At 36.0% G+C, this 17,654-nt stretch overlaps 1 protein-coding gene across 2 annotated transcripts in view; it reads right to left on the reverse strand.

Moving 5' to 3' along the window:
• The window catches only part of ArgRS (arginine--tRNA ligase-like protein), a 40,563-nt gene extending 37,909 nt beyond the window's left edge, over positions 1 to 2,654 (reverse strand). The window contains exons 1-2 of one of the 2 annotated variants that reach the window (XM_035359175.2): positions 2,500 to 2,647; positions 2,225 to 2,363 (exon numbers count right to left, since the gene is read on the reverse strand). Coding sequence is in view for 1 of the 2 variants with exons in the window: in XM_035359174.2 (XP_035215065.2) it covers positions 2,500 to 2,529 (30 nt within the window). In the remaining variant the exon portion in view is untranslated. Of the gene's footprint in view, positions 1 to 2,224; positions 2,364 to 2,499 lie in introns of both variants that reach the window. The other variant, XM_035359174.2, reaches the window with a different exon arrangement.
• Between the last annotated feature and the right edge of the window lie 15,000 nt (positions 2,655 to 17,654).

Here is a 17,654-nt window from a genome sequence, read left to right on the forward strand (position 1 = left end):
GTAATGTCAGCACAAACTAGTATGTATAATCAGAATGAATCAGATTTCAACTACATGACTGGCTCCTACTTCAATCTAAATCAGATTTATCGGTTGCACACAGCAAAGCGAGTCTAAAATATCAAATAATCTAAAAAGTAAGCGGGGTTGATCTTTGGATTATGGTAACTTGGCGATTTTTTGGTGAAAATTTCGCGACCAACTCTGCTACAGCAACCCTCTATTTTTTTTTTCGCCGCCATTTTGTCTTCACAAAGTAAAGACACGTTTCTTTTCTTTTTATTTACTCAACACTTTTTACAACAATCTACTAGCCGAATTACACTTATGCTAGAAATTTTATCTAACAAAACTGCTTAATCATGACAAATATTCACTGCAAAATTGGGAAAAAGTGCACAATTGCAAACTCCTTGCGCGTTTTTCAGAATAGCACATACACATAAACCATTTACACGTCGACTCATTTTTACTTAAAAAAACATCCCAGAATTGCACAAAAATGGCATTGCACACACTCTTAACTTTATCTATCTACACTGCTATTTTCTCATAAATTAGAAAAATTTCACGAAAATGCATGAAAATACTCAACGTATACTACTCAAACATATTCCAAAATACTACAAACGTATAACTCACAAAATCATGATCATTAAATTAAAAAAACACTACTTAAAATATAAATAAGCACATACATTAAATTAATAAACATAAGATTACAATCCTAATTACTTTAAACTAAATCATTGCTAATAACAATTTTCCAAAAATACCATATTAATTTATTTACTCCTTACATTTAGAACAATGCATAAAAATAATATTTTCAAATGATTAAAAATACTAACTTACCTAATCTTCTTCAGAATTTCATTACGCGGCACGCACACTTCCCTACAGAATAAGTTCCAATCGGCTGCAATACTACTGCTAATTTCTAAATCCGAAACCCAGTAGTCAACTGGCAGTCTATTCACCCAGTAATAAGAAATTAATAAAATTTCACCCATACTCAAACTACTTTCAGCAAACCACGTACCCTTCCTTACACTCCGTTTCACAAAATGTCCATTTTCACCAGATTTCTTGCACCGCCATTCAAACTTATCTTTAATATCCTTCCTTTCACACAATCTCAACTTATTATCAGATAAATGCATTAAAAATTTAGAATTCACTTTATATAGCGCCATGCAATCCGAAAATTAATCAACACTATTTCACACAACACACAATGAAGCTTAATACAAAATAATATAGTACTACAGATATTTTTCCAAATTTACCCCCTTTTCCGATTAAAGAACTGTAATTCGTCCATTAATGTCACATGACATATCTCATGATCTCTCATTTCCCTCACACAAAATAATGCGTAATCAGAACTGAGTACTTCTCACATTATTACCAAAGTCCTAGGTAGTAACCTTTATTGCTTCCAAAATGTCGCCATACTACCTGTTACCATATTCCAAAGATCAGCCATAAGCTGCTAGCACAAATATTCAAAGAGTAAAGTGCAGAATCGCCCACTTATATGGCGCATATTGATGTGTACATTAACAAACTCAAGGGAGTGCACCTTGCCAAGTTTGTGCAATTCTCTGATGTCTTTTTAAGTGAAAATAGGTTGATGTGTGCATGGATACTGAGTTTGCGCAATTCTTTGACTTGTTATTTTCAAGTTGTCGATTTTCAGAAGCATGTAAAGCAGTGGGTGATTTTGCACTTTCCACTATTCAACTCCAGAGTTATTTACAACTCGCAGCATAAATCTCACTCGCAGGATAAACTTGTTATAATAATAATAATAGGCATAATCCTGCTGCTGTGCCTGTAACCAGCTCTTCAATTCTACTACTTAAATACGATTTCTGAACTCAATGAGATTTGCATTTAAATTTGCATTCTGGTGGGAAACTGAAATTAGGAGGGATAGGGAAGTTTCTTAAAATAATGAAATTCTTATTTTATGCAGTGCATTGTAACATATGGAGAGATTAAAAGGTACAAAATATTTCAAACCGCAACTAGTTTTGATTCTGGTAATTTTTTACACTATTAATTTTTGTAATAAAATCTATCCAATAACAACATATAGTCTGAATTTTATGCATAAAAATAATCCCATGAAAGATTGACTAAAGTGATGATTATCATACAGCTAGGCAACTAACTAAAACTGACAGCAGCACGAAATCTCATTAAAACTACTACATACGGATCCAGAGGATTTTAGTCTTCTGTGGTAGTAGTCATCAAAGAGGAATAATATAGATGTTCAAATGAAATGTCGGCTAGATAAAATCCCGATTTCAAAACTTCACTAAATCGACTAAAAGCCGAAGGCCATCAAAGAACTATAGAAAAAATGAAATCACATATTTATGATTAAGCATGATATTGAAATTACTCGTCCACGCTTTTATAAATACAATTACTTTCACGATCTAATTCAGGCACTTTAATCTCTAAACATTAAAAAACATAACTTACCAATCGATTAATACTTTCGAATTGATCCATGATGGTTACAAAAGGAATAAATTTATACACCAGCTCCTCAGACACACGAAGGCACTCTTAAAACACAAATACTTTTTAAACTCACAACACGCCGGATAGCCTAAATGTTTAAATGCAGACGGCACTCTCATACCGTCTTCATCTCATTGGTCTGATTTTCCCCTTTCTCCCTATAACAAATTTTCTTCGGTATTAAGGTTTTGTAGTAGAAGGAACCCCCCCCCCCCCAATTTTATTTAAGACCTTAATTTAAGCTTTTTTTTTTTTTTTTTTTTATAATCTAACAGATTATAAGATGCGGATATATCATACGATTCTTTTGTTTTTATCTCATGAACCGAAAGAGAGTTCTTTCCCTTTATAAATCTCTCAAACCGGAAATGGCCAGAGACTGGCTTTTAAAAGAACAGACGCAGGCATGGAGGTTAGATGCTGAAGCCGATACTCCAATCAAAGTGATCATTAGGGGATTAACTGATGACTCCAGTATTATCGAAATCAAAACTGAACTGTGTGAAGCCGGTTATCCTGTTTTGAAGGTTATCCAATTCCCTAAAAAATCTGATGGTGTTGTGACGAAGTTACCAGTTTTCTTTATCTCTTTAAAAAGAGATGACATTGGACGTAGCATTTACAAGAAGTGCACACTCTTAAGCACACTCTTAGAGTGAGTATTCGAAGTGCACACTCTTAGAGTGAGTATTCGTAATATCATAGCAATCGCAGCTACATGATGTGTTTCAGATGCCAGCGTTTTGGCCATGGTCAACAACCTTCCAAGATGCTTAATTTGTGGCCAAGATCATCTCACGTATGCATATAAACGTCCGAAAACGGATCAACCTACTTATGTCAAATGAGGAAAAAATCACGTAGCCTTATTTAAAGGTTGTGAACTGTATCCAAAGCTTCGCAAGTCTCAATGATGAAAGGAAAGCTCATCAGCCACCCAAGAACTATAAAAGAGCTGTCTCCACACATAATGTTTCTACTCCTGTGTCTAAAGCTTCAAATGATTCTTCTGCACCCTCAGAAATGGATTTTGAAATAACTAAAGATGTTGTCAGCAGATTGATTGCATTTGTTGATTCATTCAAGAAAAAGAAGACTACAGGTAAAAAATTTAAGGTCTTGTTGAACGTTTAGATGGCATTGATGTTTAATTTACATCTGCTTCTGAAAGATGACTGTCCTAGTTCCTTCTAGCGTCGATAGATGGCTCCACCTTACGGTGACTTTTCTTGATGTTCTGCTTTCCTCCGCCCTACGAGGTTCGTAGCCCCTCCTGCTTCAACCTATTCCGAATTCTCTTCAGAGATCCTCCCACGTCTGGAACTTATCATGTCATGTGCCTTCGGGCTTTCCTTCAAGAACCGGCAAAGTTGCGTATTGCAATAGGTCTGTATATATATAAGTGTCTAAGTCTAAATGGAGGTTAGAATAGAGCCTCCATGAACTCCTCTCCATTGTAACCCCCATGGACGCAAGTCATTTCAATAAAATAAGTCAAGAACTAATTTTAAAATTCGGTGCTAAAAGCTTCCAGGGCTTTGCACCTACTATAGGAGATTCGTGAAGGACTTTCCTTCCATCGCAAGACCCCTTTACAAGGTGACAGAGAGCAAGCAAAGGTTCTTGTGGACGAAAGAATGCGAGAATGCATTTAACAACTTAAAGGAAGCTTTAACATCTGCTCCAATCCTGACGTATCCTCAGCTCGACAGACCATTTATTCTCGACACGGACGCGAGCAATGAAAGTGTCGGTGGTGTTTTGTCCCAAGAAATAGACGGCCAAGAACGTGTAGTGGCATACTGGAGCAAGTGCCTGTCTAAACCGGAGAGGAATTATTGTGTCACCAGGAAAGAGTTGCTCGCCATAGTCAAAGCTGTAGAACAGTTCCAACACTATCTATACGGCAGAAAATTCCTGCTCCGCACCGATCATGCATCATTGACCTGGCTTTTAAATTTTAAGAATCCTGAGGGTCAATTAGCCAGGTGGATACAGAGACTCCAAGAATATGACATCACTATTCGTCATCGGAAGGGATCATCACACGGAAATGCCGACGCCCTGTCTAGAAGACCTTGCTTGGAAATCTCCCGACATTATTCCAGGGTCAAAGCGAAATACGAGCTCCTGAGTCCGGTTGCACGACAAATTACATCAACATCGGCTGATCGAGAACCGTGGAGTGATAATGAAGTCAGAAAAGACCAACAGGAAGACCGTGACATTAAACCCATAATTGATTTAATGGAGTCATCAAGCAGAAAACCTACCTGGTAGGACATTTCTATCTAGAGTCCTACAACAAGATAAAAATGGACACTCTGGAATTCACTTCACATTCGAAACGGCGTCTTATACCGGAAATTCGAATCGGATGATGGGAAGACGTTCCGATGGCAACTGATACTTCCAAGATCCCGGATTCCTGATGTCCTTAAGGAACTACATAACAGCCCTACAGGAGGTCGCTTTGGAATAATGAAGACTTTGCAGAGAATTCGTGAGCGCTTTTACTGGAATAATGCAAAGGATGACGTGCAAAAGTGGTGCCGATCTTGCGATGCGTGTGCGGGTCGAAAAGGACAGAGGAGACGCAGCCGAGGCAAGCTGCAACATTACAACGTAGGGGCGCCTTTTGAACGTATCGCCTTTGACATCCTGGGACCTCTGCCACGAACTGCTGATGGAAACAAATACATACTCGTTGTCATTGATTATTTCACCAAGTGGCCTGAAGCTTATTCTATTCCTGATCAAGAATAGAATACCTCAGGACAGTAGCTGAGGTAATGATACAGCACTGGATTTCCAGGTTCGGAGTGCCTCTTCAGTTAAATTCAGATCAGGGAAGGAATTTTTCCTCGGCTGTAATCAAAGAATTATGAAAATTACTCGGCGTTGACAAAACCCAAACGACTTCATTACATCCCCAGTCGGACGGCATGGTAGAGAGGCTCAATCGAACCATTCTTAACAACCTCTCATTAGTGGTTTCCAGAAACCAGCAGGACTGGGACAAGAAATTATCACTGTTTTAACTGGCTTACCGCAGTGACGTCCACGAGACTACCGGCTATTCCTTATCACAGATGCTCTTCGGTCGTGACCTTCGTCTGCCTTGTGATCTCTTGTTTGGTCGCCCTCCGGATGCTTCTTCATCGCCTGAGGAATATATTCAAGATCTCCATGCCTGGTTTGAAGTGATGCACAACTTTGCACGAAGAGCGAGTCCATTTGGCGACGGAGAAGATGAAGACCCGATACGACACAAGAGCTACTGAACATCAATTCAACGAAGGAGACAAGGTGTGGTTGTGGAATCCGATTGACGGAAGGTATTCTGTCCGAAATTACAGTCACCTTGGGATGGTCCGTACACAGTCGTAAGCAGGTGAATGACGTCGTGGTTCGGATCCGTAAGTCTTTGAACTCTAAACCTAAAGTCGTTCATTACGACAGGTTAGCTCCTTACTATGGTCATAGTACGTAGTGTAAATAATTGAAAATAATGTAAGACCATGGTCCTTTTTGTTTCTAAATGTGAATTTAGTATTTGATTTAGTTATTGCATTTATTGTTCATGTTGTTTGTTATTGTAATGTAATGCTTATTATTGCATTTATGCCTTAGTTGTAAGTTTGGCTTCTTGTCCAGGGATTGTCAAGATGTTTCACCATGAAAGCATAGTAAATTCTTAAATTAATGTCTTTTTTTGAATTTATTGATTTTATTTATTGTCTTTTTACAAAATTTTAAACGATATTAAAATGTTTATGCCTTCGAAATAAAAATTATTAGAACTAACATTTGTTAAAATTTTTTTTTGTGTTGTTGCCACAAAAAAAAGTGTGCTTGGCGAGATTTGCGCTGGTGAAACTAAAAGTACCTAAAAAAATCTGAAAGCTTTTTCAGATTTTACATTACGCCCAAAGGGGCTTTTCTTAACATTTTGCGTTTTACCTTTATTTATTGAATATCAAATGTTCTTCGTACTTAAACCATAAAATTCAATTCAACAGCAATGCCGCAAAATAATTTTAAAATGAGCATATCTTTAGAATTTCCGATACACAATTGCGAGCGCGCTGGAGATAAAAATTGTCCTCTCCTAGAGTGTTGCCATTGCTCGATTTTAAATCGTTGAGTTTCTTAATAAAAAATTCTTTAATGTCGGACAAAATATGAAATAGAAAATAAAACAAATTCCAAATTTCAAATTAGGGCTTCCAGGTTCCCATATTTGCTGGAGGATTATGTTATTGAAAATTTGATGGCTCTATGTACCGTTGTTTTATCACAGTGCGAAAAACATACATACATTTATGTAGAATCTTCATTATTTATTTTCTTTAAATATAATACATTGCTGTAATATTTGGTGGCAACAGTCTGAAAAGTGAATCAACGCAGAAAGTGAATCGACACAAAAGGTCAAAACGAAATTAATAGCCCTTCTGTGCTAACGCTCTTTTTGCTAATTATGTTTTAACTGAATTGAAAATGTTAGTTTTAAAATGTTCTGCACGAGATTTTTTAAATTATAAATCTACTTTTGTATGTTGTGTGGTACTGTTAACATTTTATACAACGAGTTAGCTCTCAAAAATATATCATTAAGATTTACCAAACGATTGAAAATATTGAATGTATGATTTAAAAATTATAACCGTAACTGCTCCAAAAACAGGAAAGAATTCTTTTGCTTAAAGAACGTTTTAATCATGGATGAGTGTGTCTGACTCGGTGCATTCTGTAGTATTTTAAGACAGAGAACAATGTGAAGATTTTAAATAAGTAATATACAAAATGACAGCGTCACGTGCAAAGCAAGTAAAATGAACCTTTGTATTATAAAAATAATGCGTCGAAACCTTTTCGTTTTTTTCTTTGTCTGTATTGTCTTATCTTTATCTATTTTCAGACAAATTGTGTAAAAATATTTGCTAATTGTAAAATTATTATAATAAGTTAAAGAACTATCAAAACTCCTAAATTTTTGGCTATCCCTGCTGCATATCCCGCGACCCCCATGGGGGTCGTGATCCACAGTTTAATAAACTCTGCGTTAGAGCAAAAAGGTTAAAAAAAGCCTGATTGAGTGGTGTATGGAGAAAAGTTTGATTGCAAGATGGTATAAATGTCCAATTTGTGAAATTAATATGAAGCTAGTAGAGCGAAAGAACTGTATAGGTGATTTTGTGTGGTCGTGTGGAATTACTGGAGGCGAATCTAAGCATCGAATTATAAGGTCTGTCTGTCGTGGTTTGTGAAGAGTAAATTGAGCATGTGTGGTACTCTGCGACACATGCTCAATTTACTCTTCACATGCGAGTTACCTATATGTGGTTGGGTAAGTGCGGGAATGATTTTATACGATCGGAATTACATATTCCTAAAAATGCGATGACAGATTGGAAAGGCTTTTGTAGGGAAGTGTGCATGGAGTCATGCTTGAAGGAGAATACGATGTTAAGCGGGGAAGACGTGATTGTGGAAATTGACGAAAGTGAATTTGGTAAGCAAAAAATATCAAAGGGAAAAAGAGTCAAAGGGAGGTGGCTCTTTGGTTTGCTTGAGAGAGGGACTCATAAATGCGCGTTTAAAGTGGTTGAAAGCAGAGGTACATCATCGTTAGAAATTGTTAAACAGAATGTTCTGCCAGGATCATTTGTTATTTCGGATTGCTGGAAAGCTTATAATTGTCTCAAGTCGGAAGGATATGCGCAAGTAAATCATAGCTTGTGATTTAAAGATCCAGTAAAGATCCTTTCCTTATTTCAATATAATGAATATTGAATCTTGTAGGAAGAATAAAGCTAATTTTCAGAATAAACAAAATACTTTTATTTAAATTTCAAAACAGAACCAAAAAAAATAAATATTGCAGCTCTAAACTCTCAAAATTTTAAACTCTTAACTACTGCAGTTAAAACTCTTACAACTATAAAAAAAAACTCCCAATCTTAAACTCTCTAAAACAAAATATATATAAAAATCTTTCGAATCCTCTTCTTGTTGCCACACCGTAAAATGCAAGTTCTTGTCCTATTATTTATATTTCACGTTCTCTTTAAGTCACGATCTTCACAAGTCATGATCTTTACAAGTCTCCCCACAAGAAGCACATCCGTCACCGTAGAGACAATGTTGCTCAGAGTTCATTGAGAGAGAAAGAGTTAACAGCTAACCTTGACAAAGAATCAGCATTCCCATGTAAACTTCCTTTGCGGTATGTCACAGTCATGTTATACCGTTGTAACGCTAAGGCCCAACGAGACAGTTTAGCACCATGAGGGGCGCTTTGGGTCAAGTAGGTGAAGGGATTGTGATCAGACACAATCTGCACTTTGGCACCGAAAATCCATGTGTCAAATTTTTTCAAGGCTTCGATGACACAAAATGCTTCTCGTTCGATGGTTGACCATCGTTGTTGACAGGGCGTTAATTTCTTGCTGAAAAATGCTATGGGCATTTCTTTGCCATGTTCGTCGTTTTGAGCTAAACACGCTCCAATTGCGAAAGCAGATGCATCCGTATAGAGTTGAAAGGGCTTGCTGATGTCCGGAGTATGCAGAGATGGCATTTTAATCAACTCTTCTTTAAGTTTGTTAAAAGCTGCTTCTTTTTCAGAGTCCCATGGAATATTATTTGGAACACTCTTCTTTGTAAGGTTTGTTAGAGGTAAAACAATCTCAGAAAAATTTGGGATATAATCCCTATAGTAACTTGCTAGCCCTAAAAGACTCCTGACTTCTTTTTTAGTGGTAGGCTTAGACAGATTTCTGATGACTTCTACTTTCTCAGGATCTGGAGAGTGAGTGCCAGAACCTATTACATGTCCTAGAAACTTCACGTGGCTCTTTCCGAAATCACACTTTTCTAGATTTGCGGTTAGACCTGCGTTTCTCAGTGTCTGAAACACTTGGTCGATGTGATAGAGGTGGCCATCCCAAGTTTCAGAAAATATTGCCACATCATCAATATATGAACGGCAGTAGTTCTTATGGTTTGCAAGCACCTTATCCATCGATTTTTGGAAGGTACTTCCAGCATTTTTCAAACCGAAAGGGAGAACTTTCCATTGGTAATGGCCGGAATGAGTGATAAATGCTGTGTAGGGTTTAGCTTCTTCTTTCATAGGAATTTGCCAATATCCCTTGGTTAAATCGAGAACTGTTATGAATTTGGCTTTCCCTATTTCGAATAGTAAATCTTTAGCAATCTTCATCGGATAGGCGTCCGGAATTGTGAAGCTATTTAAAAGCCTGAAGTCTATGCATAGTCTAACGCCGCCATTCTTTTTTGCAACACATACTATAGGATGTGCCCAGTTACTGTCACTGGGTTCTATAAGATCCCATTCTAACAGTTCTTTAACTTGACGATCGACTTCCTCTTGAAGTGAAACAGGAACACGGTAGGGCCTCAATCTTTTCGGATTACATCCTTCTGTAACCTTGATGTCATGACCATCAACATTGGCTTGACCAGGTTTGCTACTGAAAACATCTACATAAGATTTTAGTACTTTAAATAGTCCTTCCCGTTGGTAATATTTTAAGTCACCTTTCAAATTTTGTAAATGGGTCCAGATATCATCAGCAGATTTATTCATAAGATCTGCTGGTGCATAGTGGATATCTCCAAACTCTTCATCTTGGTCAAAAATGATACCAACGTGATCTACACGAGCAATATATGGCCTTAACTTATTTATATGGAGTTCCCTAATACTTCCGTTTTCCATTTCGATTTTGGCAGAGTGTGGCCTGGTAAGTTTGATCACGGTAGCTGGTCCTTGCCACGTGTTGAGCAATTTATGTGATGATGATGGCATTAATACGAGGACTTTGTCCCCAACATTGAAAGTCTTTTCATGAGAACGTAAATTGTATCTTGAAGTGTACTCTTCTTGAGATATTTTGGAATTTGCTGATGCAATGTCATGAGCTTTTCTTAATTTTTCTAAAAGGTCTTGTAGATAATTTTCAATTGAACGGGAAGCTGTAACTGGAATGCTACGTTCACCTGTCCATATTTCTTTCAGCAAAGATAATGGTCCTGGTGGTATTCTTCCATATACCATCTGGAAGGGAGACAAACCAGTGGTGCTATGTGGCACTTCTCTGTAGGCAAACAGGAGATAGGGAAGATTCAAATCCCAGTTTCTGCCATGTTCTTGGATATTTTTGTTCATCATCTCTTTTAAGGTTCTATTCCAACGCTCGACAGCACCCATACTCTCGGGGTGTCCTGGAGTGGAGAATCGTGGAGACACACCAAGTAAGTTCTCAAAGGCTCGGGTGAGTTTGGCTGTGAAATTAGTTCCCTGGTCGGAACAAATCACTTTTGGAAATCCAGTTTGAGTAAAAAACCTCATCAAAACGTTGCATGTTGTTTTCGCACTTATGTCTTTGACGGGGGTGGCTTCTGCCCATCTGGTGCATAGGTCAACAGCACATATCACAAACCGATGACCTCTCCTGGATGGAGGTTCTAATGGCCCGATACAATCCACGCTCCATACTTCAAAGGGTGTTTCCGGCCTAACAATAGGTTGAATTGGGATTCGATCTTTGTACGTAACTGTTCTCCTCAATTGGCATTCTTTACAACTTTCACAGAATTTTTTAACATCTTGCTTAATAGTAGGCCAAAAGAATGAGTACTTGATTCGTTGAATTGTCTTTTTCTCACCGAGGTGGCCGGCAAGAGGGATTTCATGTGCCATTCTTAGGACTTCCCTTCTTTTTTCTAAAGGTAATACAACTTGCTTAATGTTTTCACCACAGATATATTCGGAATGAAGTAATATGCCATCATCGAAAGTATATGAATTTTGATTTTTATTTGCCCATTCAAAGCATTTTTTCAGAGTTTCGTCTTGTTCTTGATGTGTCTTGAATTCTAGTCTTACCTTGTTCGTTGTTTTCAGAGACTCTATGTTTTCTTGGGAAATCTGATTAACAACAGCCAAATTTGTAGTAATGTCTTCAACTGGTGAGGGTTTATCATCTGTCTCTTTGTACTCTAAGGGGGATGCATCCCAATGACGATCACAGTTCCACAGTTCGATATTTCCACAGAGTGTTTCATAAGCTGAAGAACTCAATAGCAAGTCGGTAACTAGCTTTTTTGAAACAGCACACGTAATGGACACTCTACCGTGAAAATCATCGTCAATTTTCATCTGGAAAATCTTTAGTGGAGTAATTTCGTTTTCACCAAAAGCAGAAGATATCTCTATTTTACTTTCTCCTTCGCAAGGTATGTTGTCAACCAATTTCTCACGGACTACTGAAATTTGTGCTCCCGTGTCTACGATTCCATTTAGAATAATATCTCCACATTTAACTTTGACCAGTTTTAATTCATCTATGTTTCTAGATACGTCCACTGATTTTGAGACAGGAATAGAGATCTTGGCAGTTAGCACTTCTGGTTTTTCTTTTTCTGCTAGGGGTGCTTGTGTTTGTATTAAGTTGTTTTGTGCTGTTGCAGAAGCACTTCTTGGTATCCGATTTTTGGTACATAACTTAGATGTATGACCTTCTTTTCCACAATTATAGCAAGTTAATTTGAAATTAGTCTTTTGTGGTTCGTCACTCTTACGGGATGGGTACACTCTTGGCGTGTTTTCAGCGTACAGCGATTTATTTCTGAAAGCTCTTTCTGGAAGTGGAGAACGAGGTTGCCATTTTTTATTAGTTCTGTCTGCTGATGGATTACCACCATTCTGTTTTGAGATATTATGAACACTGTCATATTCGTCAAGTTTATCAGCTAATTTGGTTGGAGAAACGAATTTCGCCCAGTCGTCAAGAAGATGGTCTCTTACTTCATAGGGTACTCTTTTCTTAATTTGGTCAGTAATAATCAAGTCTTTTAACGCGGCAAAATTTGTGATTTCAAGACCATTGATCCATTCTTCAGATTCCCTACCAATTAATTGAATGATTTCAGATGGCATTAAAGTCAATAAACATGAAACCCAATCTTTAGGATCAATCTTTGTCCTTTTAGCTTGTCTTTCAAATAAGGATAAATAAATCACAATATCATCGTGTCTTAAATTGAATTTGGGAATAAGCTTAATTAAATCAAAATTATGATGTCCATTTTCATTTGTTGGTGGAGTTTGTGTTAGTCGAACACGAGATTCAATTTCGAGTTTCCTCAATTCAAATTCCATTTGCTCTCTTTTCTGCTGTGCTTCTAATTCTTCTTTCCTTCGTCTTTCCTCAATCTCTTCTTTTTCCTTTCTTCGGTGTTCCTCAATCTCTTCTTTCTCCTTTCTTCGCTGTTCCTCTTCTTTTCTTTTCGTCTCTTCAATAATCGTTAAAAACACTTCTTTAGCAAATGCTTCATCATATGTATCACTTTGAATTATTTCATTTTTTATCGCCACGATTTTCATACTTGGATCTACTTGAATTTCTAATTCAGCAGCTAAAGCCAGCAAATCCTCTTTTTTCCCACGTCCCATAAAAGCCATGTCTCGATTTTATTCAGCCAATAGACTCTTAGTTTTATGAAAAGCTATTTTTTTTCTTTTCTTTTTCTATTTAAATATAATTCACAATGAATTTAATTTTATTCGACACGAAAATCAATCAGTAGAATCAATACTTAATGTGTTGTTCACCTACTCTGGCGAGTCAAACGAAATTACATTTGAACACTGGCGTATTCATTACTTTGAAAATTACATTTGAACACTGGCGTATTCATTACTTTGAAAATTACATTTGAACACTGGCGTATTCATTACTTTGAAAATTACATTTGAACACTGGCGTATTCATTACTTTGAAAATTACATTTGAACACTGGCGTATTCATTACTTTGACAAGTAAATAAACTAAGATTCCATGACGGAAACAATAATTAACTTTTCATAATCTTAATTAACTATTTTACGTTTCCAAGGTAAATTGAGCTCTCACCTGAGTTATTTTGGTTCGTAATTATATGCGGGGAAACTCCGATCCTGTCGACTGCGCCAGTAAAAATCCCTTTCCTTATTTCAATATAATGAATATTGAATCTTGTAGGAAGAATAAAGCTAATTTTCAGAATAAACAAAATACTTTTATTTAAATTTCAAAACAGAACCAAAAAAAAATAAATATTGCAGCTCTAAACTCTCAAAATTTTAAACTCTTAACTACTGCAGTTAAAACTCTTACAACTATAAAAAAAAACTCCCAATCTTAAACTCTCTAAAACAAAATATATATAAAAATCTTTCGAATCCTCTTCTTGTTGCCACACCGTAAAATGCAAGTTCTTGTCCTATTATTTATATTTCACGTTCTCTTTAAGTCACGATCTTCACAAGTCATGATCTTTACAGATCCGAAGACAGTTGCGCGTACCAACAATACTGAGGGAACTTGGAGAGCAATTAAAAGAACTTTAATAAGAATTCCAAATAAGAGCCTACCGAATATTAAATATAACTTGGTTAACACAAAAAATATCTTTCATAAAAACTATGTAGATATTGTCGGAAACTACTTTGTTCCTCATCAGTGACATTTTTTCCCCTTACTTATTCTTAGCTGTTTATTCTTATTTATACACTCTTATTTGTTTCTTAGCTATCTTTAAATTTATTATTTAATCATCTCAATATGATTTCATTTTAATTTTCACAAATAATATACTCATAAGTTATGTTGAATCAATTTTTTAATTTTCATTTTTTTACAGAGGATTTTGTGTGACAAATTAAACTTTTATTTTTCGTTATTGCTGCATGCGGAGACATTTTTTACTCATTGTATGTGTAACGGCTGCTGCGTCAATCCTCAGTGCTAAAACAATATATAGAAATAAATGATCTGTATATTCAATAGTCGAGGTGTTCATGTTATTGGTGCCGAAATGACTATTGCCGACATAATTTAAGGCGTGAAGTCTCCAAATAACATGGTGGAACTTGGCCATCAACTTGGTTTAAATTCATTGGATTCCGTCAATGAAACTGAGTGGATCAAGCTGAACGTTAATTAACTATATATACGAAATTATTATTATCGATAGCGGGAGGGTAACTTCAGGAAATGAAAATAATGTTGAAGCGCCTACAGGAGAATTAAAACTGAATAACTGTAAAAAATTATTGGAATTATCGAAACTTTTTCACTGCATATTATAGAATTTAAAATTAGGCATAAATGCAATCTCATTTTGAAGCAAGTTTCGGATAAAACTCAATAGTTCAAGAACAATCAGTCGTAAGTCCCTCTTTTTCAGGAAAGAGAGAGAGAGAGAGAGAAACAAATTCTTACTGCTGTCCGTCCTGAAGAAGAGAGACGTGTGGTTGATTGTGTTTGAAATTGATAGAGTTTTATTCAAGACTTGCGCCATAAAAAGAATGCATTTTTACTTAGCTTTAAATTTTATAATGATGTGTTTCTTTTCCGTTTAACCGTGTTATGGAAGCTGATCGTAATATTTAACATAGCCTTACAATTCGCCCACTGGTAAATGAGGCAATAATTTACTACAGCTATATGTATGAAAGGAAGAGGCTGAAGAGGGGAACTTGCAGACGTCGATATTGCAAATTTTACGAAGTGAGAAAAATGGGAAACATATATTTAGGAAAAATTTCAATAAAGATTTTGAATTCATTAAAGGCTAAAATAAAAAGTTAGGAATTGATTACGCTATATAACATAAGATTGATCATACCGATTTACATGTCGAAACCATAAAAAATAAATTCCTGCTCATAATTTTTACTACAATATTAAACATCGTGAGAGCACTACAATTCCAATTCAAAATCACGTATCACGACTTTAGGAAAAGCATGAGTACCTAGCTAATACGTTTATTTTGTAACAATTAGCATCATTTCAAAGCTGCATTTTGCCATCTTTCACACAAAAACAAATTAAAATTTTTTAATAGATATCTCGTAGCTTATTATTACATCTGACTCTCCCTTACTCGCAACGAAATAGAGGATGTTACTTCCTAGAAATTCAAAATACTTTTCTTGAAGTACCGTTTCCAGCTCGATTTGATTAACTTCAAATGCTCTTTGTATTTTTACGAATTTTGTATAACGTAGCATGAAAAGTCTGAAGAGAGTGAAGCTTTGCCGAAAAAATAAGATTACACGAATAAGTCTATTTAACTTTGAAGTAAACGGTTATCTTGTAAAATTGATGAGATATCGCCACACTGATGATTGTTTTGGCGATTAATTTTTGTCACCAAATTTGGTGTAAATTAATCGTAAAAGTAGCCAAACTTTGCAACCATTATGCGACGTTTTTATCTGGCTCCTGTATTACTATGCATTTAAGGCATCTCCTCTGCATCTAAGGAAATACAGCCTTTAACCTGCCATCCTCAGGCAGAATTTTAATCATCGCTCAGCAACAATAAGACGTTACCAAACTTTGAACTGCCACGTGGTACTCAGTACTCAGTGCGAACTCAGTACAAGAACTGAGTAAGTAGAGATTGTATACGAACTAACTCCTAATGTATCTTCCTAATGCGCACATTACAAAGTCTAACTGTACTATGTAAGTGTTATCATGACGAAGAACATTCCAAAAAGCGCTACAGTACAAAACAAATGTTGACTATGTACAGTATGTGTAAAGTCATGAACTCTGTGCACCATCCACAGACTGTGTATACCTAGTAATAATTAAGTGTACGAGCAGTACGGGTACTTAGTGTCTCAAGCATGTATATAGTAATCTTAAGCGTATCGTAAATGAACTGTATCTGCAACATGTATTTTTAAAAATGATATGAGTCATGCATCTGCAGCGTGAGTAAGCAGTATTTTCAATGTATACAGTTCTATGAGTAACATATGTGCATTATGTGTACTTAGCATTATATATTCTGTATATAGTAATCTCAATTTTATTCTGTATGTGGTATTCTGCATTCCGTAAATAGTAGTCCCAAGCTTTTATATATATCAATTTTCAACGCCGGGCGGGATGTTCCGTACTTGTAACTTTATCGTTGGCTATCGTGCATTTACTATGTTAATCTTTTACATCTGGCAACGAGAAATAATGTAAAGTTTAGTCTCTGACAATTGGCAACTGAGATATATTATTCTTCTACGCAGTAGAATGCTCACGCAACATGTATTCCCTGAATTAACGCTGTCTCTGTTCTCGCTAAGAATAAATGATTAAATTATATTGTTAAGAAAAAATGAGCGTTGTAGTGAGCGTTGTTTAGCATAGTAAGAAATAAGATGTGTTATTAACAGTATAATTTAATCATTTATTCTTAGCGAGAACTGAGACAGCATTAATTCAGCGAATACATGTTGCGTGAGCGTTCTACTGCGTAGAAGAATAATATATCTCAGTTGCCAATTGTCAGAGACTAAACTTTACATTATTTCTCGTTGCCAGATACAACAGATTAACATAGTAAATGATCAATAACAAAAATGGGACGGGAAAGTGCTCCGTTAGCCAAACGATAAAGTTACAAGTACGGAACAGTTACTTTGCCTTAAGACAGACTAGCCCCTTACTATGTCCACAGTACGTAATTCCATTAGTGTCTATAATGTAAATAGTATACTTACACCGAGCTCCTATTTGTGTATAAATTTGTAAATTCTTACATTTATTTATGATGTAAGTATTTGATTTGGTATATGTTATTTACTGAAAATTACTGCTTTAGTAGTTCGTTGATTTTCCTTAGTTGTAAATATGGCTTAGTTGTAAATATGGCTGTCCTTATTTACAACTTTTATATTTAATTTATATTTTCCTTAGTTGTAAATATGGCTCAATTTATATTTTCCTTAGTTGTAAATATGGCTGTCCGGGGATTGTACTGCCTGGGACGTGCAGTCCTTGGGAGGAAGCAATGTTATAAAATTTATATAATGTAACATGAAAAGTCTGAAGATAGGAAAACTCTGCCGGAAAGTATGATTGAAGAAGTAAGTCTATTTAATATTGAAATAAATGGTTATTTTGTTAAATTTCCGGGATATCACCAAGCTTTGGACAGTTTTGGCGACTAATTGTTGTCCTCAAATTTGGCGTGCAATCGGCAACAAAAGTTATCAAACTTGGAGACTATTGGCGATATT

Source organism: Stegodyphus dumicola, chromosome 6 (genome assembly GCF_044657685.1).
Source record: "Stegodyphus dumicola isolate Sdum_Otavi_A_Nest chromosome 6, ASM4465768v1".
NCBI lineage: Eukaryota > Metazoa > Arthropoda > Arachnida > Araneae > Eresidae > Stegodyphus > Stegodyphus dumicola.